Source organism: Chelonoidis abingdonii, chromosome 11 (genome assembly GCF_003597395.2).
Source record: "Chelonoidis abingdonii isolate Lonesome George chromosome 11, CheloAbing_2.0, whole genome shotgun sequence".
Lineage (NCBI taxonomy): Eukaryota > Metazoa > Chordata > Testudines > Testudinidae > Chelonoidis > Chelonoidis abingdonii.
Genome location: NC_133779.1, coordinates 38,520,147 through 38,546,198, shown reverse-complemented (window position 1 = coordinate 38,546,198; position 26,052 = coordinate 38,520,147). Strand labels below are relative to the sequence as shown.

Here is a 26,052-nt window from a genome sequence, read left to right as displayed (position 1 = left end):
ACAGTGATGTTCTCCTAGCATCTCCCTGACCCTCACCTTATTCCTGGCCTCCTCCTCCAGCCGCCGCTTCTTGTCCAGGGTCTTGGTGGTGGTGTTGCTGCTGGTGCTCTGCTGTTCCTCTTCAGCCTTCACTGTCACATACTTGGCCTTCTCGTGCTCCTCGCAGCGCTGCATGTACATCTGCTTGGCCTTCCGCAGGTTGGTCTCAGCCTCTTGCTGCCAGACAAAAAAATTGGGACTTTGATCCAAGGTGACTGGTCTAGGGAAAAGTCTGTCTGTCCGTGGAGAATGTTATCCTCCCCGTCCCTGGCCCCGGGGTTCTCTCCTCACTGGCTTGAAAGATTCTCCACTGCAGGATTACGGTATGAAGCTGAGTACTAACCCACCCTGCACATGTATGGGTGGGGATGAGCATGGAGGGGAGGAAACAGACTGTAAGCTCTTTGGGGCAGAAGCTGTCTGTTATGTACAGCTCCTAGCACAGTAGGGATCAGATCTAGAACTAGGGCCCCATGCCACTCCCGCAGTATAAATAATAAGGAAACAGTTCTGGGCTCTTATAGTGAAACTGAAATGGGGGTTGGAAGAGCAAAGCTCCTTTCAAGGGGGGAGCTGCTTTCCTGCCTGCTGGGAGCACTGGGACAGTGCATGTTTCTCGGGGCATTTCCCGCACTGCTCATCCATCAGGCTCACTGAAGAGACCGTCGTAGATCAGTCCAGCGTGTGTTTGTTTCTAATGCCGGCCCGAAGAGGGGCAGAGAATCTGACCACATGATCAACGAGATGCGTGGCGAGGGGGCTGTCACAGCCAGGATATGATCATGGACAGCCCCATGGCATGCTGCAGCTCTTCGTTACCCACCAGCTTCCTCTGGGCCCGGTGCCACTGCTCCTTAATCTCCTTCCTCCGCTTTTCATGTTCCAGGCGTCTCATTCCCAGTGGCTGGAATGTGGGGACAGAAGGGGCGAAGTCAGGGGCAGCACAGCTCAGCCTTTATGACCTGTGCTGCTCTCTGTGCTGATGTGCTCTGCCCTGCTCGGGTGGATTGTAGTGTTCATAAACCCAAGGGCTTGCCAGCACCAGCCAGAGCCAGCCAGAGCACGGGCAGCTCTGCAGGTGGGACTTGACACATTCCTGGCCTGCCCTGCCTACCCACTGTTCCTGTTCTGGGATTCCAGTAAGCCAAACCTGCAGTGCGGTGCAAAGGCTAAGCCACTGGGCTAGGGCATCAAGAAATGTGGGTTCTCTTCCTGGCTCAGCCCCTGGCTTGCTGTATGATATTAAGGAGTCATGTGCCTCAAGTTTCCCTATCTGTAAAGTGGGGATGCCGACACATACTTTTCTTTGTAAGGGGCGTTGCAATCTACAAATGAGAAGTACTATTTAAGAGTTGTTATCACTGATCAGACTGAACTAAGGGCAGTTCTGTGTTGTGGACAAACACCTAGAAATTAGATGGATGCTGTCACATTCATTTTCATTTTCGGCTGACATAAGCAAACTGAGGTCTCTGGCAGTGAAAGGACCATGCGTTACCCTACTGTCCTGGGCACGCAGACTGGATCTAGCAGCTTTCTGCTAGTGACCAGCACGTGTAACTTTGTCCAAGCCAGAAAAATACACAGACTCTTGAGAGGCCTAAGCTGAGCTGCAGAATGGCAAAAGTGAATTGTTTGGTTTTGCTGAGCTTAGGGATGGTTGCAAGACCCTTTATCCAAACACCCCACAGCCCAGGAGTTTGGATACATGATCCTGATTCTGGCACATCTCCAGTTTGGAGCAGTAACGGGGGACGCTGGTAATTATCAAACCCAACCCCTGCCTTAGTTGAGTGAAAGGAAACTCTGAAGAGCTGTGCCTGAAAGAGAAACCCTATGGTATAAAGACAGTGTCTTCTGCCGCTGCAAAGTCTCTAGTGGGAAGGGGTTATTCTCAGGTGCCATTTCCAGTAGGAGAGGGCACTTCCTGTTTCAAAGCCGGGAACTCAGGGGCACCAGGTGTTCGGTGCAGATCAAGCAGCAAACAGGGAAAGCAAAAGCAGGGATCTCTCCAGCCATTTGCACCAAGGCATCCCGTGCAGCTGTGTGGGTGTGGGCGCATCTCTCCTACCTGCAGGAAGGTGTGGTTCTGCAAGGTGGTCGCCGTTTGCAGGACTGCAGCGCCATACTCCATATCCTGCTCCAGAGCCAGCGAGTAGATCGACAGGAACGGCATGTGTGGCTGGAAAATTACAACATCCCCCAGAGAATCACTGCCACGGCAAGAAACCAGGCTGAGCACATGGCAGAGAAATGGTCATAGCCCTGGGGCAGGGGGTGGAGGAGGGTGAGAGGCCCAGGCTCTGTGCTGCCAGCAAAGGCCCCTAGCTAGCTTTTACACAGTGATGCATCATGTACTGTTAGCACTGTGCAAAAGAAAGAAGGGGAAATGTAAGAGGTTCTGTTGAGCTTGACGTGCGTAACCTCATTCCCAGCTGCTCTCAAACCAGAGTGCCTGTAAAACCCTGCGATGTGACTTCATAGCATAACTGCTTCCTCCTGGGATTCCTTGTAGCCTGGCTGGTAGATAGCTCGCTCTCACCCAAACAGGTCGTATTGTTACAGAACTCAGAGCCTGGGTTCAAGTTGAAGTGAATGGTCGTTACTAGGACCTGGGGTGGGGGAATCGGGCCCCTGAATTTTACACTAGGGAGCAGGGAGTCTCAAAAATGAATCATGACACCTAGAAGTTTAGGAGTGAGATTTTCCGAAGTGCTTAGCATTGGCCTTTGAATTCAATTCTCCACATTGGGCAGTGCAGCTTGCTTCCGAAAAATGACACCCTAGAATTGCATAGCTAAACCTTTGAGGCTCTGGACTGCAGTGTTTCTCTCATGAGGAGGGAGGTTTTCCGTGCTTGTTTCTGGTGTAGGTAAGGCCAGACATGCCGGAACCAGACACACGGGGTATGCTTACATGGGAGCTCTGACCTACCTCCTGAGTGATCATTTGCTTACAGCTGTTCACCATCTTCTGCAGCCCTTTGGCAAATTCCATCTCTGCAAGGGAAAGGAAGGAAGTGGAGTTAGAAGGCCTTGCCCTGCTGATTTTGTGTTTCATTGGGGTGTATCAGTCATTTCAGCTCTGAATATAAATTAAAGAATGCCAGTTCTGCAGATAGCGTAGGTCCTATACAAACACACCCACCCACCCGCCTCTTTGGCTTTTTCTATCAAGGTAGTAATTCTTCACATGCACATAGATTTATTTCCTCCATAGATCTGAAAGTGCTTTACATAGGAAGCCAGGTAACATTTGATAGCGGGCCAAACTAAGGCAAAGAGACTTGCCCAAGATCATTCAGAGTTAGTGGCAAAGTCTGGAATGGAATTCAAGTCTTGATTCCCAGGCTCGTGCTTGGTCCATTCAGCCATAAATGACTCTCGTGCTCCCCAACCCGTTTCTGGATCAAGGGGTCCCTTCAACCTCCAGCCCATAATAAATACTACGAGAATGTGAGCTGGGAATGGCACTGTGGCCCATTACGATGCCGCCTTCAGCATCTCGGGAAGCAGACCCTGCCCTCCGTCCTCTCGCCACTCACCCAGAGTGGTCCTCTTCTCCAGGTAGTAGAAAAGATCCTTCATGTATTTGGAGATGTTTTTGGCATACTGGAGGGCAGCTTCCACTCCGCCCTCACACCGCTGGAGCATGATGTCCACCTCTTCTGCAGACGGACGGACTGTGACGGGGACACGGAGAAAGATGGGAGAGAAGAAGGAGATACAGAATGAGCCAGGCACTTAAGCTACTGCCAAGCACTCTCATCCACTGACTCACCCACCCAAATTGTCTTGGGGTTTCCAGGAGTCCTGCAGGGATCAAAGAGGCAGAGCTCCACCATGGGCTGGAACCAAGGAACAGAACTGACATCCTGAGCTGCTGCAGGCTTCCTCCACGTCCCCCTCCCCCACGGCAGCAGACTCAGAGTTCTTGAGCTTTCCTTTAAAGCCCTTCATGACCCTGCCCCACCCTACTAATCCGCTCTTGTGTCTCATGATGCCTGTTGCCTGCCAACGACGCCAGCTTCCATTGCCTGTTTGTCTGCTTCTTCCACTTGCCAAAGCTGTCCCGTGAAGCGCTCTCCCCAAACAAGCCTGTCAAGCCATTAACTGGCTCTCATTGAAACCCCTTTCCAAAGCCGTGCCAGGATCGAACTTCCACCTGATCATGGCTAGGCAGGGGGCATAGTAAGGGTGACCGATACGTTTCTAGCATTCATAGGCAAGTTGGCGTGATCCCTGCAAATTGCACACGTCGTCAGCCAATGGAAACATGGGTTCTTGGTACTTCTGCCCTTTTCCGCCCCGCTCCACTCCCTCTGTCACACCAGCTTGTGTTGTCTGGTCGGGTCTGTAAGCTCTTTGGGGCAGGGACTCTCTCTTGTAACATGCTCACGGAATGGTTGGGGCCATTGGGTGTATTGCAGCAGTAGTGAAAATGAGGAGGATCCCTCGTCTCAGAGGAGACGTTGGCTGGAAGGACACTGCATCCGCTGGATGGTTTGCAGGAACTCTGCCTGCCTGAAATTGCCCTTTGCCTGCTGGCTCTGAGACTCAGAGAAATGCCACGAGCTGCATATTTCATGGCAGTGTTTGTTACCAGCCCCTTTGTGCCCTCGGCTCCCTGGTGGGCATGGAGAATACAGAGTTAACTGCTTTGGTGCTGCCTAAGGTGCCAGGTTCAGGGGGCAAGAATACACCTGCAGTGAAGCCTCCTGTACTTGTCACTTGTGCCCTGCTATCCTGTGGGATGCTGGCATTCAGCACCACTGCAAGCCAGGAAGTTGCACTTGCACATTTCTCCCTGAACCTCAGCAATGGAGAGGGAACTCCACGTCCTCTGAGCCACTCTGCACGTCCTGCTGCCCAGACTTCCCTGCCCCCAGCAGGATTTGTTCTGCACCCAGCCACTGGAGAAGATGAAACATCACTCACCTGAATCAAAGCTTTCCATGCCGGCTGGCATGCCGTCTCCGCCCTGCCCGGCGATCCCTCCGTAGAGGTTCTCCATAGACTGTTCGGGTGGGGAGGCAAAAGAGCTCGTTAGAGAGTGAAAAGTAGGTGCAACGGGTGAAGCTGGGAACAGGCTGCCAGGGTTTTTTTCCAGAAGCCAGGAGATGGATATAGAAACCTGGGGCTGCTGGCCATTTTCTGTGTTCACTGAGGCCCAGAATAAGGAGCAAACTCTTTTGATCTGCCAAGTGCAGCCCTGGGGTCCTACGTGAAGGCCTTCTGGGGACATGGGAGTATCTGTGGTTAAGTGACCGGCTCAGGGTCACACAGCCAATCAGCAGCAGAGCCAAGAACAGACACCAGGAGCCCTGATTCTCAGTCTTCCACTTTTTGGTCTACAAGATCATCCTGCGACTTAGCTGAAGTCCTTCTCAAGGGCCTGTCACCTCTCTAGCTAAGCACCGTGTGCCCTTTTGATCTCTCTTTGTCTGCGTGAATGGCAGTCGGTACAGGACCAAGCAGACAAAGCCTGTGTGATGTTCCCCGCACAGTTCTGTCAGTGCCCTCTAGGCTAAGCTGGGGCAGCCAGGTCTCTGGCTTAGTTGCCTCTACTTGTTCTTGAGCAGAGACTGTGTGTGGCTGCTTCTCTTGGTGCCGAGCAGGGCCTGTTCCAGGTTTCCAAACGGCGGTGTACCAGAAGTAAAAGCAAACCCCAGCGATATCCCCCCTCCGGTCCATTTAGGAGCAGGCTGACCCAGATCTGCATGAGCAACGCTGGTGTCACTCACCTGATTCTGGTCACTGGGAGGTATCGAGAGGAGGGTACTGCTGTCCACTTCTCCCATGAGGAATTCAGACACGCTGGAAGAAGGGGCAGGAGGACATGGATGGTCAGCACGGTTAGAGTTATGAACTGGAGAGCAGCACATAGGACCTTCCATACCACTTCCAAGTGCAGGTCTCTGGAGTCTGCCAGGGGCCAGGCCCTAAGGCCTGATCCAGCTCAGTGGGAGTCTTCCTATTGCTATCAGTGGGGATTGGATCAGCCCCCAAATGATTTAGCTGCTACAGTTTAGATGAAGGTGAAGCAATGTCAGGAGGAGACCAGGGGTATCTTAATATTCCTGCCAGGTGGTTGTCTGAACCAGAGCTCCTGGTGTCAGTAGCAATGTGGATGTAACTGATAGAAGGAATCCAGGACATCCAGCCAGGGGCTACCCAGGAACTTGTGACGCCGCAGGGAGTGGGGGATGGGTTGCACACCCAAAACTTGGTCTTTCTTCATTGCCAGCGGAAAGCTGCCGCTTGTTAAGGTGTGAGTGTGCAAAGTGACAGGGTTGGGGACAGTCGAGGTGGCAGGGGAGGGGCAAGTCCTCCAGACCCCGCCGCTGGCTGAGGTTTGCTTACGTGCTACTGAAGGAGACTGCAATGGTCTCCAGAGCCTTCTCGAACTCCCGCTTGTCCGTCTCATTGTTGGACTCATAGTGGAAACCTGGAAATGAAAGAGAAGCAAAAGACCTTTTGTGACTGACACCCACTTGCCAGTGGTGGTCCCAGACCTGCTCCAACGCAGAGAGAGAGGGGTGAGTCTTGCAGCCCATCCAGGAAGTCTCTGCTCTCAGGCTCAGCTGCCCCTCTTAGGCAGTTCTCATGTACCTCTGCCTTTGGTAACTAGGGTGCGTCTACACTGCAAAAAACCTCGCAGCAGCAAGTCTCAGAACCCAGTTCAGTAGACTCAGGCTGCTGCTACAGGGCTAAAAATACCAGTGTAGACATCCCCACTGCGACTGGAGCCCGGGCTGAGACCCTTCCCCCCTCTCTAGGTTTCAGAGCCCGAGCAAAAGCCCAAGCAGGAATGTTTACACTGCTATCTTTGGCCCCATAGCACAAGCCCCGTGAGTCCGAGACAGTTGACCCAGGGTGTGAGACTGGCTGCTGCAGGTTTTTTTGCAGTGCAGACGTACCCTAGGTGCCACCAACAAAACAGTCTTGGCTCGATGAACCCAGCTTCTCTATGCTAATTGCCATAGCATGTTTAGCAGTGCAGCTTTTGAAACAGACCTAGAGACCCTGGGGGCAGAGCCCTGCAAGACATGTAATCATATTTGTTCGAGGAGGAAAAGGCCTGCCTAGGTTTCATCTGGTCCAGCACCCTGGAGAGGGTTAGCTCTGGATTGTTCCCATGGAATATTCCCCAGGGCTTTGTCCAGGCCAGTTTTACATTTCCCCAGTGATGGGGCTTTTACCACTTCCCTTGGGAGGTTGTTCTCTGTTCAGCATTAGCAAAAGTTTCTTCCTACTCGGTCTGTATTTCCCCTAAGGTCAGTTGCATCCCATCACTCCCAGCTACCTCCAGGCCACCAAAAGAGATAAGATGAATCTGTGTTACCGCTGTGCCTTTCCTGCCCTCCGGCTTCAGAGCCTTCTGATTTGAGATGGAAACTCTGATCAAAGAACCCCTCTAATCCCAGACTGAGAGAGCAGCGTGTGCTGCTGCAGAGCTGCCAGGTGGAGGGGTCACCACGGCAGAGTGAGCCGTCACCCCAAGCTCTGAATCCTCCAGATCCCAAAGAAAGGGAGAATTTTATTCCCATCTAGTTCAAGTCCAGAGATTCTGAGTAGGTCAAATGCAGAATCATTCTGGGTCTGCTCCTGCATGAATGTAGCGTAGAATCGCTAGAGGTTTTAGCATTAAATGGTAAAAAGAGAATGGGCCCAATTCTGCATTCCCTGCACCCTGGGCTCGGTTCTCCATTGCCCTACCCTGCTGCAGTCATTTTCACCATTGCAAAGTAGGTGTGAAATGTTCATTCTGATTAGGTTGCATATTATACCCACATGCCACTTGTGCAGGTGCCGGCACAAGGTGCTGGGCGATGCAAAATTAAAGCCTCTCCCAGAGTAAAAGACCAGAATCTGGCTCACAACCTTGTCGCTCATCAAACTCAACTCGCTGCATGGCTCCGAGGAACCTCCCATTTTTAAACATGCCTCACATCAGCGCTTGCCACAGCTGCTGCGCCACAGAGCCTGGCCCATGCCGAGGCCCTGACATGCAATCACTGAGCAAGCCGTTCAGCAGATCTCTTTCCACCCTGCTATGGAGAAACTTCCTGTCCCTTGTGGTTACCGTTTGGTGTCCAGGAAGTGAGGGCAGTGACGCAAAATGTTATGCTCTGTGTGCGGTTAAGCCCGCCGTCCCTTCCCCCACCGCTGTTGTAACACTGCTCTCGGAAGGCTTTGCACTGGAACACTTGGCAGAATCACATCTCAGAAACATGCGGTGCTGCCAGGGACGCTGGGAGATAGTGGCCAATGATGATTAGGGTTTAAGATTTTTATTGCAGTAACACCTAACGGCTCACTCACGAATCTGAGCTCCATTGTGCTAGGCACGCCACGCCTTGTAATTAACAGACTGCCCCTGCCTCAAAGTCCTAGCAATCTAAGGCAGGGATGGGCAAACTTTCTGGCCTGAGGGCCACACTGGGGTTCCAAAACAGGATCGAGGGCGGGGTAGGAAAGGCTGTGCCTCCCCAAACAGCCTGGCTCCTGCCCCCTCCCACTTCCCATCTCCTGACTGCCCCCCTCAGAACCCTCCACCCATCCAACCCCCCTGCTCCTTGTCCCCTGACCTCCCCCTCTCGGGACCTCCTGCCCCTAACCATCACCTTGGGACCCCACCCCCTACTCGACCCCCCCCAAGCCTCCTGTCCCTGACTGCCTCTACACCCTTATCCACACCCCCGCCCCCTGACAGGCCCCTTGGGACTCCCACGCCTATCCAACCCCCCCTGTTCCCTGTCCCCTGAATGCCCCCCACCAAACCTCCGCCCCATCTTCCCCCTTACCATGCTGCTCAGAGCAGCATGTCTGGCAGCCGCGCCGCCCGGCCAGAGCCAGCCCCACCACCGCGCTGCCCGTCAGGACCTCACAGCCCTGCTGCCCAGAACGCTGGTGACATGGTGAGCTGAGGCTGTGGGGGAGGGACCGGGGACTAGTCTCCCCAGCCGGGAGCTCAAGGGCCGGGCAGGACGGTTCCGCAGGCTGTCCGTAGTTTGCCCATCCCTGATCTAAGACCTGGATCCAAAGACTCTCGCTCACCTCTGTGGGCTTTGGATCAGGCCTACGTACCCCTCATGCCAGCTGAACAGACATTTTCTCTCCTACTTGCTGCAAAATAGACCAGCTTGTGCAAATGTGTTTCAGCCTGGCCCCCAGTTTTGCAGACACAAGTTTGCACTGTCAGTGAGAAGCGAGTACTGTTGTTCAGTATTTAGAAATCTTCCTGGATCACAGCCACAGTTGTATAGAGATGCCCCCAAATACCAGCCGTTTGCACCAGCAATTAGCAGAGGAGGCACAGTAGTGCCCACGAATCTGCAGGCCATTTTGGAAAAACAGGCCCATCAAACAACATTGACAAGACGAACAGCACAGACGGGAACTGCTTTCTTGGGGTCCCGCTCCTCGGAATCCCAGGTGTGCATTTCCACCCTAGTCAATTGCACGTTTTTCTAAATGCCTCTGAGGAAGGAATTGACTGTTCTCCTATCACCTGGGCTCAGATCAACATGTGAGATCAGTTTAAGAGCCGATTCGTTCATTGCCTTAGCTGCGTGAACAGTACATGTCAGATTTGGAAAGGCGCAAACGGAAGCTCGGCACCAAACCCCCAGCGACGTTCCAGGGGCTTCAGGCTGCAATCTGTGCCTTGGCTCATCTCTTTGAATAGGCAGGGGGCCTGATTCTGATCTCATTTCTTATTATTTCCATTGCTGTAGCGCCTCGGAGCCTGAGTCGCAGACCAGGACCCAATTGTGCTGGTTGCTGTACAAGCACAGAGCAAAGAACTGGCCCAGAGAACTTACACGCCCACCTGCTTTACGTGAGGAGCTTCATTCAGCTCAACAGTGTGGCTCTTGATCCACACCAATGTAAGTGAGAGGACAGTCAGGCCTCTGCAGGGCTCTATGAGTACCCAGTACTTAGAATTGATCAGGGCGGGGTCTGTACAAAATCCCCGGATCCAAACATCCCCAGTCTCTGGGGAAGTTCATACACAGAGCCCAGCATTGTACCCTGGGCTCATTGTGGGAGTCTGACTCTCCACTGCCTGGCGATGTCATTTACATTGGAGTGAGGGAAGAGGCCAGCGTGCGAGAGTGGAGAATTCTGACCCGGTGCCGTTTCACACCCGCTTCGCCTAGGTGTAAATGACAATACAAGGCGCAGGGCAGTGGAGAATCGGGTCCTATGGCTGACGCCCTCTTTTAGGCCTCACCGGTGTAAATCAGGAGTGAGCGCATAAGAACGGCCACACTGGGTCAGCCCAAAGGTCCATCTAGACCAGTGTCCTGACAGTGGCCAGTGCCGGGTGCCCCAGAGGGAATGAACAGAACAGATAATCGTCAAGTGATCCATGCCCTGTTGCTCTTTAATCAATGGGATGACACCATTGTGAAAGGGGTGGAAGGGAGAGGAGAATCAGAGCCCATCTCCTGCCTTTGCAGGGAGATATACTGATATCAGTCAAGGCCGGGGAGCCTGGGGTGGCTTTCCGACAGACAGGGACTCACCCCAAATATCACACCCCTTTCCCAGCCCTGAAGTGGAACTGAGAGGTCCAGAAAACACATCCTGGCCTGACTCCTGAGCACCTCTTGCCATGTGGTATCCAAGGGGAAAATACGAGTGAAAGGGCCAGACCTCCCATTGGAGTAAAGGTCCAAGTTCCGACTGATTTCAGCAGGGTCTGGGTTTGGCCCTAGGTCCCTGGCACCCCCAGTGATGAATGTTACAAGACTGTCCACCCAAGTCAGTTTCTTAGAGCGATGTGGTGCTGGCAGGGTGAGACTGAGGGTGTTAGCAGGGCCGGGGCTGGTTTTACAGCTCAGAAAACAGCCCTCCCTCTCCCATGCCTCAGGTTGTTTGTTGGAAGTATCCCACTGGCATCGTTCACTTGGGCTCGTCTGACGCCCCGTCTAGAGAAAGGACAGTTACTTTGTAAAAGCTTCAGTGTGAATGGGCTCCCCCCAGCCGTGACCGAGCACCCTCAGGCCGGGCTCTCTCTAATTCCAGGAAATTAAATGCTCCATCTTGGCTAATCCACACTGCACCTCCTGCGGCTTGGAGACAGCTGGCTCCCGCCTGGTGCAGCATGACATGTCAGACGAAGGGCCAGACTTGTCTCTGGGGTAATTCCACTGACTTCACTGGAGCCACATGCTGAATTTGGCCCAGTGAACGCTTCACGCTAGTGACCCACAGAGGCTTTTGTGTCCGTCCATGAGGGTTTGCGCCAGTGGGACATAATGAAGAGAATTAGGACGTAAGCAAGTGAGGGGAGCATGGGCTGAATATCACAGCAATGTTCCCGAGGAGGAGGGGAGGGGAGGACAACCAGACTGTGGGATCCTCTCCCCTGTGGGAGTTTGATCACTGGAGTCATTTTAAAGTGGACTGGCTCGAGCCCTGGAGAACAGACTGGCAGAAATACCCTCGTGCCAGGGGCTGGTGACTGAAGACCTATCTCCACCCCCCTGGACAGCAGCCACACCAGCTTCCTGGACACTGTTCCCTACCAGTGTACCTGCCCCCCTCCCCCTGCCCCGAATCCGCCTGGATGCAGTCTCCATAGCCCGTTCAGCTCTTGGCCTCTGTCTGCCGCGTGTGCGAGCAAGGGATAGGCTAGCGCTGGCTGTGACTGTGGTTTGGATGCAAAGGACATCTCCAAACCAAGGACTGAGGCTCTCGCCTCTGATTCCATGCAGTCCTGACCTCAACCCCAACCCCAACCCCAAAGAGCCTTTCCTTAGGGTCAGCTTCCGCCTGCCTCCAGCCCAGGCTGGATCTGAACAGGGTCAACGCCCGTGAATCCACACCAGTTGCTGGGCCTGGCTGGGGCAAGTCGGGAGGAAGGCAGTGAAGGGTGAGCAGAATTGCTGAGCCTTTGAGGTGGCAGCTGCTCTGTGCTCATGACCCAGCAGGAGACAGGTGCTGTGGACTGACCTTTGACCCTGGATATTAGGGTTCCTGCGGCTGTCAAGGTCTCCAAGGTGTTGAGCAGTGGGTACTTGTTGATGACCTGCCGGAGGATGCGCAGGGCTTCCCCCAGGCACTCATGGGCTAGCGGCCGTTGAGACTCCAAGGGATCTGCAACAGAGAGGGGTCAAAGCAGGCGTTACAGCCCTGATCCTGTAAAGTCAACTTTGTGCTGGCGAAGGGCGCTTAGAGGACAGGAGCACTGGGGTAATAGCAAGGTGAGCTCCCACACACAGACCCTGGCCCCTGCACCTCAGCCTAACCTGCAGCATCCGCTGCTATTCCATTCCTGCTCCCCCTGACTCTGCCATGCACCTCACTCCTAGCCCTGCTATTCCAGTCCTGCTCCCCCACCTGTACGAACACCCCAGAACCCCGACCGGCAGCCCCTGCACCCATTGTCACAGTATGGAGTTACTTCTAAGCAGACATTTCCAGTTGTGCAATGGTTTTATGAGAGCAAGAGAGGCTGAAACCTACCGAACTCATGTTACTGATGAGCCGCCCCATCTGAACTGAAGTCTAACACGTTCCACCCAGCTCATCTTGATCAGTCTGCTCAGGGTAGTGGGAGGCAGGGTGAACGCTCCCTTTCCTGGCTGATTAATCCCATGGGACCTTTGCAAGGAGCCAGGTGTACTCTGTGCTCGAGGACCTGGTGCCTGCTGGGGCACTGGAGTGCTCTGTATCACATCACAGCCTCCAATCTCTCTACTGGTGGCTTCCCCACCAGTGTCTCCAACCTGCCCAGAGTATCCTTGCCCAGGAAGCCCCTGCTGGTGCCTCTGGCCTGCCCGTACCTTCTCCCAGACTCCTCCCTCTCTTGGATTGCTCAGCACCTGTCAGTCACCCCAAGACAGGAGTGTTCCAGGAGGAGGTTCCACTGTGCTGCTGGGACGGTACCAATATCCCCCCCTTAGGGAAAGCTGCCTAGACTGTCCCAACCAACGTATCTCACTCCCTGTTGGAACAGGCACATTCATGCTCAACTAGGGTGACCATATAGCCCGAAGGCTGGGGCTGGCGTCGCTGCTCACCTGAGCCCTGCCTGCCCCCTGCCAGAGCCCTGCCTCCCCCCCATCACCCAGGTGGGGCTGGCATCACTGCTTGCCCTGCCGCACGTTCCTTTGCACCCCACATTTTTGCCAAAAGTGGCCATTTGTCCCATTTGCTCTTGCCAAATGCCCACTGTTGCCCAAAAAGTCAGGGTGACTGGGACAGGGCTAACAAAAGGGACTATCCTGGCCAAGACAGGACAGAAGATCCCTCTGCTCAACAGACAGATGGTGCTTCCAGATGGCGTCCTTCTCTAGCGGTCGGCAGCAGCTAACATGGGTGCATGGGATTGTGAGTCTCCCCCATTACATACCAACCCATTATTGTCTCCCTAGGCAATTTATTCCAGTGGTTAAGCACTGGAATAAATTGCCCAGGGAGGTTGTGGAATCTCCATCATTGGGGATTTTTAAGAGCAGGTTGGACAAAGACCTGCCCGGGATGGTCTAGATCATGGATTGGCAACCTCTGGTAAGCACCCTGGCGGTCCAGGCTGGTTTGTTTACCTGCCACATCCACAGGTTCGGCCGATCACGGCTCCTACTGACCGTGGTTCGTCACTCCAGGCCAATGGGGGCTGCGGGAAGCGGCAGCCAGCACATCCCTCATCCCGCGCCGCTTCCCGCAGCCCCCATTGGCCTGGAGCAACGAACCACGGCCAGTGGGAGCCATGATCAGCTGAACCTGCTGATGCGGAAGGTAAACAAACCAGCCAGGCCCACCAGGGTGCTTACCCTGGTGAGTTACGTGCCAAAGGTTGCCAATCCCTGGCCTAGATAATACTTAGTCCCACCATGAGTGCAGGGGACTGGACTAGAGACCTCTCGAGGTCCCTTCCAGGTCTATGACTCTATGATTCTATTCAAAGCCCCCGTCCCAGCCAACTGATCTCCAAGCCCATTAAAACCCACCCATTCAGCTTCCTGTTTCTGCCTCGGTTTGATCACGCATCTTCCCTCCTCCCTGAGAACTGTCCTTCCCAAGGCAGACCCTCCCGACTCCAGCCCTGGGTGAGTTTAAAGGCCTGAGGCCAGAGCAGCATCCTAAGGAAGAGGAAAGACAATACAGCAGGATCAAGGAGATTTCAGGGAGTGCCCTGCTTGTTAAATGAGTCTTGTCTGTCTGGTAACACTCAGCGGCTGGCTGTCTTGGGGGGAATGTGTGTGTCAGGGGTGAATTTTAGTTGGGGTGCTGGGATGAGATGAATAAAGAGCCTTCAGAATAGCACTGGGAATTCCATGAGGGACGAACCCTCTAGCTTCTTGCACAGTGAGCCTGTGGATTAGTGGTTGGCGCCTGGGACTGGGGCAGAGCTCAGCTATTAGGGTGATGGGGGGCATACAAGAAATCAGCATAGCCCTGCTGACTTCAATGAAGCTGCACCGATTTGCACCAGCTGAGGATCTGGCCCCTGAATTCCGGCACTGACTCTCGGAGTAACCTTGAGCAAGTCACTTAACTGCTCCGTGCCTCAGTTTCCCCATCTGAAAAAACAGGAACAATACTTACTTTTGGACAATGCTGTAAGACCTCTGGATGGAAAGCGTAAGAGGAGCCTACAGCATTGTTCTTCGTACTGACTGCTGGGGTTTAGAACACTCCCTCCCCAGGCTGGTTTAGCCTCACTGCATTAGCCCTAAATGCCTGGTAGCAGCATTGTGGCCTAGTGGATCGACCACTAGACTGGAGTACAGGAGACCTGGGTTCTAGTCGCAGCTCAGCCACTGACTGACTGTGGGCAGGTCACGTCCCCTCCGTCTGCCTGATTTCAAATAGGTTCAAGATACTGACTTGCTTTGGGACCTATAGATGAAAAGTGCTATAGAGGAGCATATATGGACTAACTGCATTGCTAGCTAGTAGCAGCCTCTCTACCTGTTCCCAGCCCCACAGGGAAAATGAAAGGCAGAGTGATGAGAGGAAATTGACCCAAGGGAAAGTTCAGGTGAATGGCACAAAAATAGACTCCAAACAGGTGGATCTGCCCCCACAGGGAAATTTGGGTGCTCTGAACCAGCCCAGGAAAATGGACCAGAGGGAACTGCAGTAGTAAGCGGAGATGGAGAAAGTCTTGTCTGTCTCCATCAGTCATTCGCTGTATCTCAAGGCACAGATCTGTGCCAGTAGGGAGGGTCTGGCTGACACAACCTGTATCTGTGGATCTGATCCTGCACAGTCATTCACACCTGTGCAAAGCAGACATTAAATGCTCCCAGTCTGGCATTGAAAGCATTGGCCACCCACTTTGCCATGATGTGTTTACAACCCAGGTGCATGACAACGGAGAATCAGGCCCTGGGAGTTTATTACAGGAGGGAGATGGGAGGCGTTTGACCCCAGTGATTTTTCCTCGGTAGCGGTTTCCCTTGAAAGCAGTCTGAGAATTTCCTCCTCATTTCCTTTCCTTTCATTCCCTGCCCGGATGTGAACTCCCTGCCATGCAGACCGGAGGGACCCAGTGGCTTCTTGTTGCCTCCTCCCTGCTCAGCCAAATTTCCATTATTGCTGTAATTTAGGATGATTGCTGGGTGGATTTTCTCAGCCACCCATCGGAGATGCAGCAAATAAGTGGGCTGCTCTCCCTACTCACACCCCAGCTCACTCTTTGAGTGAGCACGGGAACTGGCTCCAGGGTCCTTGGGAAGTTTGTTTACTGGCAGGAAAGGAAGTTGGATATTGGGAGCTTCCCCAGGAAACCAGCCCCTTCTGCGACTCTCCAGATAAAGCTGCCCACCAGCATCCCTTGTTTCTGCCCCATCAGCCCTGTGTGTGCTCACAGACTGAAAAGGTGCAGTAGAATTCTGCCCCAGGGCACCAGAAGCTATCAGCATGGCCAGGGGAAAACATACATTGCTTTTCCTTCAGATGCCAAGCACAGAGGTGTAGAGCGAGTGACAGCTCTCTTCCCAGCTCCGACAGGGGAATGTGATCTGATCTAGTGGTTAGAGCAGTGGTTAGAGCAGAAATCCTGCGTTCCATTCACTGCTGTGGAATGGAGTTTGATTGATTAGAGCAGCGGGGGCTGGGAGTCAGGATTCCTGGGTTCCTCCCCCAGTTCTACAACTGCGAGACCTTGAGCAAGTCATTGTCTCGTCTCTGTGCCTCAGTTTCCCCATCTGTAATATGGGATTATTCATGCTTTTCTACCTTACATGGGTTCTGGGAGCATTCACTAATGATCATACAGTGATCTAAGATCCCTGGATGAAAGGTGATATGTGAGCAGTATTGTTCCTGTTATCAGCCTGCTCACTGCACTGAGATTTTGCTCTGCTACATCAGTGTAAATCCAAAGGAATGCCACTGACCTCACTCTGGTTTCTACAGGTGCAACTGAGAGCAAAGTTTGTCCCCGGCGAGAACATGGGCCTACACGGAGCACTCTAAGCTGCGTTGCCATGGGCGTGGGAGGGCTGCATTGCCCCAGAGTGAGCGGCACTGCTAGGAGGTAGGGATGCAGCCCTCAAACAAGGGAGGAAAGGAAGGGGTGTGAGGTCTAGAGTGGCTGATCCCTTTAATCCAATCCTGGATGCTAGGAGATGGGGTGAGTCAGCACTGACAAGTCCAGCGTCTGTGACTCTAGAGGGTGAAGCCTTCTTTGGAGAGAAATCCAAAGAGCAGGGAGGGGAGAGAGGGAGCGTGGTGGAAAAGTGACTGCTACGGCTGGGCAAACCCTGCATCCCAGCCCCCTATGACAGTGTCAGGGTGGAAGGGATTTCCTATGCATTCTCTGCCTCCAGGCTGTATCCGGAATGGAAGGCAGAGAGGCCATGTGGGGCTGGGGGCAGGGACAGGACTGGGATCTGTGTCACAGCTGAGCAGGGATGGACGAAGAGACGTAATGGGAGAGCTGGACCCACCAAAATGGTGCAGTCCCCTACAACCATTGCTGCATCCCTTCATGCACACACAGTTCCTGTCTCAACATCGTCAGTGGTCCTCCAGAACCCACACAGCGTCCCCTGAGCCCGGTCTCTCTCCCTTCCTTTACCCCCTCACGTGGCTTTAGAGCAGGTTGAAAATCTCCCCACAGAATATGTTCCCACTTTGTTGAAATAAAACTTTTTGGCGGGAACGCGTCAATTTCCACTCAGTTTCATTGCCCCGGGTGAGGGAATCAAAATGAAGCATTCTGATATTTTCGTTTTAAAATGGTTTTTCATCGAGGAGTCTATTTTAGATTATTAAAAAAAATTATAAGTCTAAATCCAACCAAAACAGCTCGATTTGACCCAAAACAATTGGGGAGGTGGTTGGCAGAAATTTTGAAATGACATTCGGTTTCAGAACAATTTCCCTTCCCCCCAAATGTTGGCATTTCTTGCAGAATGGAAATCCCAGTTTTTGACTAACTCTGCAAAAGCTACTTAACCTTCACCTCCCATCTCCTCTCCCCCAGCCCGATAGCCTAACAGGTCAGATTCATGGCTGGTATAAACTGATGCGAGTTTGACCCATGGATTTTTTTTCTCCCAGTGACCCAGTGCAGAACCAGGCTCCCACGCCAACCACCGTGCCAGGGTCCAAGTGCCCTAAGCAACCTTATTCAGCTGCGACCAGGACCGCGCAGGGCTGGCTGAGCAGGGGATGCAAGGTGAGCCACACTCCCAGGGGGACTTTCATCTGGATACGGGCACCAAAATCAAACCTTGGTGCGAGAGGATAGGGCCCAAGGTTCCTCCCCACCCGTTTCAGAATGGAGTCGTGGGTCACTGCGCCCCTTCCCTGGGGAGGTTCCCGCCCCATGTTACACACTGGGGCCTCGCGCTGCTGTTTTCCACTGGAACAGGGACCGCGTCAACATGTTTGCGTGGCTGGCGGCGAAGAAACAAGTCATCATGTGACCCCCAGCTGGGCCCCACCCTAGTCAGGGGTGCGGGAAATATACAGTTTCCTTTGTCTCCTACAGAGAGAGAAGCTTCTTAAAGGGACAGGGCAGAGACTGCAGGGCCACTTCCCGCCCCCAGCCTGGCCTCCTAGTAACTGCTTTCAGTGGCTTTTGGGAACCTAGGTTCATTCCCAGGGGTGCATGAGGCTTGGGGAGAGGCGAGGAATGTGCCCAATGCCACTCCAAGGGCTTTATCTCGGTGCCACCAGCCATCGCTGGCGCTGCAGTAAACAGGAAAGGCAGGCAGATGAAAATAGCTTGCAGGCAGGAAGTCCTGTTATCCTGTCCCAGATCCCCCTCCCCTGCTCAGCCTCTTACCCCTCTTCCTTGCCTCGTGTGGCAGCTTCCACTGCTCTGCTCCAGGGCCACGAGGAAAGGCTGGAGCAAAGCAGTTGCATGGCCACCATGGGGAGGTCGGGCCCAGTTCCTGAGCAAAGCGCCCCCAGGGCACTGCAGGCACTGGCTTTCTGCTCTCCCACTCTGGGTGACTCCACCACCTCCCAGCATGCTGCTGTCCGATCCATATGGAATCACCCCCATGCTCGGCCTTTTTCTCCTGAGAAGCCACCCCTCTCTCTCCCCTATAGCCATGCATCTTTGGAGGGAGGTGTCCAATCAGTGCCACGGACTGGCCAGTGCGGGGGAGGGGGAGCACTCTCGCCACCCTTGCCTTACCCTTCCTTTGCCCATTACCACTCTCCACTGCAGGTGCTGCCTGACCCTGCCTGCTGCTTCTCTAGCCTGTTTGCTCTCTGCTCCCTCCCCCCTTCTCCTCTTCACAGCTGCCCCAGACACTGCTCCGCCTCCTTCACTCTGTTGGGGCCAGCCTGCATGTGTCCCCTCCACCCCAGAGGTGGCTGCATTCCACTGAGGAGTGACACGGTCTCTGGAGATTAGATGAGCACAGTTGCTAGCAGAACCAGTGCAGCTGGCTAGGGAGAGAAGCTGAGGGGCATTCCCAGGAGATTAAAAATCACACATCCCGGGGCCCCTGGGTGTGCTGCACTGCTGGGATGCAGTTCCTCCAGCCCAATCCCCCCTGCGGAGCTTGGATCACATGACATGCCTGAGCACAGGTAGGGATCAGACTCCACTGATTTCAGTGGGCTGGGCTGATTGACAGCAGCTGAGAAGCTGGGAATTCTGTGTGGGATGAGTCCAGGATACCTTCCCAGTTAGCACTATGGAGTTGGGATTCATTGAGCCAAACATGAGCCTCAGGAGGTGGGTCAGCATCACCCCCATTTTGCTGCAAGTGCTTCTGATTCTCCTCGCCCCATCTTTCCGGCCGGATCGTTCCACTCCGTTCAGTGGAATTGCTGCTGGTTTACGCTGATGTCTGTGAGAGGAGAATCAGGCCCAGGTGGGGTTGTTTCACCTTCCCACCAGTGCGAGGGAGCAGAGAACTCTGCTCTGGGAACATCTTACAGCCCCTTTGCACGGGGCTACATGGTGACACAAGGGGCAGTGGAGATCAGAAAAGAGCTAGAAATTAGAACTCGGCAGCTGCTGGCTCCCAGCCTGCCTTGCTAGACCAGCACCTCTCTCGGCATGGGTTGGAGACCAGAATTTTGTCCCTAGCTCGGTGTGATCAGTTTCTGACGTTTGTCAAGTGCTTTTGGATCTCCCAAGTCTGGAACAGGGATAATATTAAGTAGCACCCGGCTAACCCTTTCCATTTCCAAAGTCTCTTATGGCCGTTAAGCCTCACAACACGCATGGGAAGTAGGTAAGTGAGTAATATTACTGAGGAAACGGAGGCCCAGAGCAGGAGAGTGGCATGTTCAGGGGCTCAGTGTCAGAGCCAGGACTAGAATGCCAGAGCTCCTGCTTCCCAGTGCCATGCACAGACTCGACAGCACTGGCATGCCTGCGTGGGATTGCCCAGGGTCAAGGGGGAGAGACCATGTTAGCAGGCAGGCTGCCTGGCACCAAGGAGGCGAGATCTCATCGGGATCATTTCTTTGATGTTATCCCCTGTGAGCACAGGGACTCAAAGAGGGTTTGATGCCCAGGCACTGCAAACAGCCTGTCTTCTCCCACCCTGCAGAATCTTCTTCCTCAATCCCCACCACTCAGGAGGGTGAATCGAGCTCAAGCATCTGGGAGGAGGGTCAGGCATTTCCAGCTTGTCAGCCACAGGCAGCTGTGACCCATCTGGGTGATTCATAGCTGTGTGACTGGCGCAGGGAGCAGCAGAACACAAGACCAGTGCCGACGTCGGATCCAGGAGGCCAGAGCATGGCACGGATCAGTCCCAATGCATGCACCAGGCCACCAAACCCATGGGCCTGTTTCTATGGGATGGGTAAGTGCTGGCTGCAGGGGTCTTTTTGCCAAAGACAAATCAGCCAGTGTCCCCTCTGCCAGCCCCCCATGCAAACAGGGCAAGGCCCTGCTTTTCAAAGCCGCCTCTGATTTTGAGGGGGATATTCTCAGTCCTGGGCCTTATTGTCCGAGGGGCTTAGCGCCAATTGAGGTCCCTGGGTGCTGCCAGTGCCCAGTACCTCTCGGAAATGTGTCCCAGGGTTGCTCAAATCAAGCATCCCAAAATGGAAGCATCCAGAAATCAGAGGCCGTGGCTGAAAATCCACGGCTCCAGGTTATTTCTCTGCCTTAGGCTGCCTTCTGCTGGCCTGCTTGCAGCAGGGGGGTATCGCAGGACACAAGGGTCCCTTTCAGAGCCAGGGAGCTCCCCAGGACCTTCCGTTCTGTCCCACCTTACCCTGCCCCATTCTTTACCAGACACGATGGAAACTCTTGTTCAGGCCTTTACGTTCCACAGGTCTCTATGGGAGCAGGAGGGCCCAGGTGGTCGTGCGCACTTACCGTCTCTGAGGACCACGTCTCTCAGCTTCTCCAAACCCTCGGCAAACCGGGCCACGTCGGCCAGGAGCTGCGAGATGTCCTCCACATCAATGAAAGTCCCCTCCCCGCTCTCAATGGGGCTGTAAGAGGCAGGGGTCTTCTGTCCCTTGGCGATGCCCCGTGTGCCCGCAGGGGACAGAGGGAAGCCAGCAGCGCTGGCATGCCGGCTCAGGCTGGTGGGCCGCTTGAGTGTGCCCACTGTGCTGGGGCTACTGCTGAGCTTGGCACTGGACATGGACAGGTCCACCAGGCTGGAATTCGGTGCTTCCAGGCAATCCTTCCGTGGCAGCTCCTGTTGGGACAAGGACATGAGTGAGAGTGTAAAGGGCCAGGGGGAAGGGGCTTCCAACCCTCCCAGAGCCAGTGGGAAGGAACCAGTCTCACAGGCGTTACCAAGGCAGTCCTCACACTTATGAACCTTCATCTTAATTAAGGGAGGAGTGAGGACAGGGACAAGGAGCCAGGACTTTTGGGTTCTAGCTCAAACTCTAGAAGAGGAGTGGGGTCTAGTGGGTAAAGCCCAGGGGAGGGCTGGGCGACAGGACTCCTGGGTTCTATCCCTAGCCCTGAGATTGGACTATGAGTAGTTGTTACAGAAGGGCACTGGGAGTCAGGACCTTCTAGCTCTGCCGCTGACTTTCTTTGTGACCTTGAGCAAGTCACTTAATCTCTCTGTGCCTCGGTTTCCCCATTTAGGAACCTTTTACAAGGAGGCTATGAGACTTAATGAGTTAATGGGCCAGATTCTGATTCCAGCAACCCTGGTGTAAGTCCTACACTGAAACCAGAGGGGTTACTCTGCATTTTCACCAGGGTGAATGAGATCACGGTCTTATCATCGATTAAGGTGGCTATAGAGTTTGCATTTTGTAACAAGAAAAGATTTAAGGAATCGAAGGAACATTTCCTCCTGGAAATGGAGGGACAATCTCCGAAGATGAAGACAGTGGGTGACCCAGCTGGGGAGAGGAAAATGACTGAACTGTGAATAAAAGTTGGCAGGTTTAAATGATTCACCTCTCAGAGCTATACGAGCTACATTCTTTGCCCTGTGCGTGGAACTCCTGCTGACATTAGTAAGAACTCAGCTCAACAGTGGGGGTAGATCCCCCGTGAACCACAAAATGACTGAACAAAGATGAATTATGATTTCGATACAAGAAAATGCAGAATTCTTGGAACAAGACAGTCATGATACAAGTCTGCTCAGATCTCAGGAGTTCAGGCACCAAATCAGCGATCAGTGTTACCCGAAAGAGACACAGGAGTGTGAATTCCCTGATTCATTGTCTATCTTGCTATTCCTATTTAGACGGTACGGGAGGGGAAATATTTATATATATTAGTCTCACAGCAAATAAAAGTTAACTTAATTGGTTAATAACATCATACAAACATCCTGATCGGTTAATAACTTGAGATTAGTTAATTAAATCTCTCTGTGTTTTAATATCACTTGCTGCACAGAGCTGCGAGAGACACGTTAAAGAGTCACTTGCAGCTCACAAGCCATACTCTGAGTATCACTGGCTTAACAAGTTGTGAAAGCCGTGCTGTTCCTGATCCAGCCCTCCCAGCAGGAGGTGCTGTAGGAAGCATGGTAGAAACACTGGCTATCATTTAGCTCGTTGTCCGTCCCAGCATCTCCCCTCTGGAGGTGCTGCCCAGACTGGGATGAGGTTCCAAAGGGTTCTAGGTTCATAGAGTGCCACTAGGCCAGACCCTGAGATACTGATCCACTCGCATCCTTGATCCGCTGCTCTGTACCACACAGTGACAGCCTGGCATGGAGCTTTATCACCTCAGTCCCTGCACCACTGGAAACTCCCAGCTCAAGAAGCAGAGTCCCACAGGGCTGAAAATACGATGTAGCCTTAACAGTCTCAGTTGCCTAAGACCTTCCCCCAAGACTTTCAACACGTAAACAGCCCTTGATGCGGGACCTTTCACAAACATCAGTCATCAACTCAGAAACCACAGACTTTTCTCTCTGATCACCATGAGCTGGTTTCTTCCACGTCCCTGCTGGCTGCCTGGCTTATATCAGTTACTGCTCATCTCTCCTCCGCTGTCTTCTGGTGTCTCTCTCTGCACCGTGGCCCCTTTTGCCATGTGGAATTACAGTGTTAACCACCCTATGCCACATTATATTGGGTTGTCCTCTACCGGGTAGATTGACATTAGGCCATTGTATGTCACACGAGGTTCCACTGGACGCCCAGTGCCAACGTCAACTTAGAGCAGGTTATTCTGTTATGGATTTGGAGAACTTTCCTCCGCCTTGGCTTTGGGTCTGGCCTAGGATCCAGAGCATGTGACACTGTATCGTAATCATGCACAAATGCCATTAAAAGGTATGGCGGGTGCAAACTGACCAAAGCCAGGAGATAATGGAGAAGCTGAGAGTTCACACTGTGTTCTCCAAACACTCGGGCACAGCTAGGGGCGCAAGAGGATAGACATTGCCTCCAGGCTAGGGTGTCCCCCTTCAGTGATGTGCCTTGATCTCACACTGGGATGAAGACACCATGCTGGGATGTAACGTGACATGACATTGTGACACAGTATCACCCCACGATGGTTCAACATCCTGAGCCCCGTGGGAACTTTTCCATTCCCAACTCAAAGAAGATTTGTTGGCTTCCCACGTGGGATTTCAGGTCAAATTCAGGACGACTCAGTCGTATTGTGTGTAGCTGCTGGAGGAAGAGCTTGTGATGAACCAGGACAACTTTGAGTTCTTCCCTTACGTCTTTTATCTGGCATTTCCTATTCTACAGGTTTTGCATGTGAAATACCCCGTCAGCGTATCTGTACTGGGAAGACACCTGTTTTTCAAAGCCATTGACAAGAGAAAGCTGGAATAAACATAGAAGTCATAGGAGTGTATTCCCGTGGACTGGAGACCCCTGAGCCACTCCGTGCCAACCATGTCTGGTTTGTGGATAAAGTTGCATCAGAAACCATGGCTGATAACAGAAACAGTTTCAATTACAGAAAGGAAAGGACCAGCCAGCCTAGCTGACAATGCCTTCTCTCTGGCCAAAGGCATATTATTTAGCACAACACAAAAGGAAAGCAGGAGTTACCTAGGAGAGCCCGTGAGACCCTTGTCTGATCAAGGACTTCCTAGAACCACACCATAAGGGACCGCATGGCTCAGGGACTTGGTGGCGTCTTCCACCTCTAAGCCAGTGATTCAGATCCACGCCGCTTTCAGTAGTTCCTATCAGACGGCTGTTCGGCAGCCTGTTCGTGAAATGAGTCTGGTGGGTCTCAGCCCAGTTCTCAGCAAGCGTGACAAAACCCACCCTAGCTGGCAGCGACTGGGCCTCGTGGTGGCAGTGTCAGCTCCGAGCCCAGGAACTGGATGAGCTGGGGGCTGGCCTCTCCTCTCTCCTAGAGGTGGTCCCTCCAGGGCAGGGCTGTGAGGAAGCTTCTACTGCCTTTGCTCTGGCTGCTCGGTGAATAAATAGGGCCCTTCGCTCTCAAACCCTGGCACTGGCCTTTGCACGAGGCTCAATTAGAGATAAAAAATTGAGAAATGAACCCCCAGGAGGCTAGCGGTGACTGTGGGTTCCAAGATCCCAGAAGGATAAACGACAGGCAAACTGAGCGAAGAGGGATCTCCGGACCCCCGTGAACCTCTAGCCAGGAGTGAGACGTGATAACACCATGCAGCCCCCTCTGACGTTACAAGCTATTGGCTCCATGGGCTCTCAACTCTGTTGCTTTGGCAACTGCAGGGTGATATGTTCCCTGTCTGGTGGCAGCTTTCTTATGCTGCACAGGCTTGGCTAGGAGGCTGGAGGGGTTCTAGTTGAAATCATGGGGCTGGATTCTACTGTTTCCCTGTTTGCCCCCTGGGTGGAGTTGCATGGAGAGAAGCAGAAGGCAGAATCTGACCCTGAGTTCCCACCTACCTTCAGCCACACCTTTGGTCTGTAGGAGAAGGAGTCCAGGGCACGCTCACGTGAGCCGTGTTTTTTCGCCATTCTCCTGAGCCCTGCAGAGTACGGGCTGTAGCTGCTCTTCCCAGCTCCGCGTTTGCTCAGCATCCTCTGCTCTTACACACTAGGGGCCTACGGGCTGGACCCATCCGCAAACCCCCAAGAACTGGCCCAGAAAGAAGGATGGGGAAGGAGGAGCAAACACAGCCACTGCCCTTTAAGAAGCTGCTGGATGGTTTTCGACGGCTTTGGGACCCACCCCCATTCCTTCTTCAGAGAATCTATATTTTAAATGGAGTCTGTTTCTAAGGAGGGGCTGAGGTGGGTCAGGGTGTGTGTCTCAACCACAGCTGTTTCCAAAGCGGCAGGAAGATGAAGCTGGGAGCTTCCCTTTTTGCCTGCTTTAGAACCCCATGTAGCTTGTTTAAAACACATCCACACGCTCCTGTCCGTCCCCCCTTTGTTCCCTCCTTCCAGAGCTGGGCCTAGCTCGCAGGAGGAAGTTGACTCCAGATAGCCTCCCCCAACCTCTGATTTCTGTTCTCTATAATGGAAATAAAGCCAAGCTCCTGTCTTCCTCCTTCTCCGGCTTTGATCTCATTCCCTCTGTCCCACCTGGCTCAGCCACTTTGCTGCTGCAAAGTTGCCTTCCGTAGACGCAAATGCCAAATCCTACCCAACTCGCCCATCGATAATCATTTCCCTCACTTTACTCCCAATCGCTGCTGCTGCTGCTAATTTCTCTCATCCTTCCATCCAATCCCCCCTCCTCCATTTAATCACATCTTCTCTCCTTTTCAAAGCCAACTTCTAAACAGATAAACTGGTGCCTCAGGTATCTTTCCCCCCTTCCTCTTCCTCCCACCACTGCCCTAAAGGTTGATAATTTTCAGAGCCACCCTGCCTCCCGCTGCATCTTAGCTGTTCACATTTGCATTGATCAGAGGAAAGAGGATGCAGTGTTACTTACAGATGGGGTTTGCGGTATGGGGCTTCCTGCCCTGGTCTTCTTAGATATTGAGGGAGTTTTCATTAACTCGCGTTTCTTCCTTGAAAACATCTTTCCCAAAGGTAGAGCAAGGTCTTCCTCACGTCCCACCCCAGCCGATCCCCAGTCTCTTAGCTGCCAGCTGGGGTTCACTTTCTCTTCCTCTCTATTTCCATCCACCACGTCTTGATCTCGAGCCTTGCGTAGATGCCCTGTGTAGCTGCAGCCTGCCCAGCTCAGGCGTGACTCCCTTAACAGTTCAAC

General features: G+C 53.3%; 1 protein-coding gene across 2 annotated transcripts in view; it reads right to left on the bottom strand.

Annotated features, from left to right (window-relative positions):
* The window catches only part of ARHGAP45 (Rho GTPase activating protein 45), a 43,551-nt gene extending 17,499 nt beyond the window's left edge, over positions 1-26,052 (bottom strand). The window contains exons 1-11 of one of the 2 annotated variants that reach the window (XM_032787188.2): positions 25,771-26,052; positions 20,812-21,142; positions 12,006-12,149; positions 6,402-6,486; positions 5,783-5,855; positions 4,977-5,055; positions 3,584-3,721; positions 2,974-3,038; positions 2,111-2,221; positions 863-943; positions 37-216 (exon numbers count right to left, since the gene is read on the bottom strand). In XM_032787188.2, coding sequence (XP_032643079.1) covers positions 37-216; positions 863-943; positions 2,111-2,221; positions 2,974-3,038; positions 3,584-3,721; positions 4,977-5,055; positions 5,783-5,855; positions 6,402-6,486; positions 12,006-12,149; positions 20,812-21,142; positions 25,771-25,860 — 1,377 coding nt within the window. In that variant the 5' untranslated portion in view covers positions 25,861-26,052. Of the gene's footprint in view, positions 1-36; positions 217-862; positions 944-2,110; positions 2,222-2,973; positions 3,039-3,583; positions 3,722-4,976; positions 5,056-5,782; positions 5,856-6,401; positions 6,487-12,005; positions 12,150-20,811; positions 21,143-24,773; positions 25,743-25,770 lie in introns of those variants that run through there. The other variant, XM_032787112.2, reaches the window with a different exon arrangement.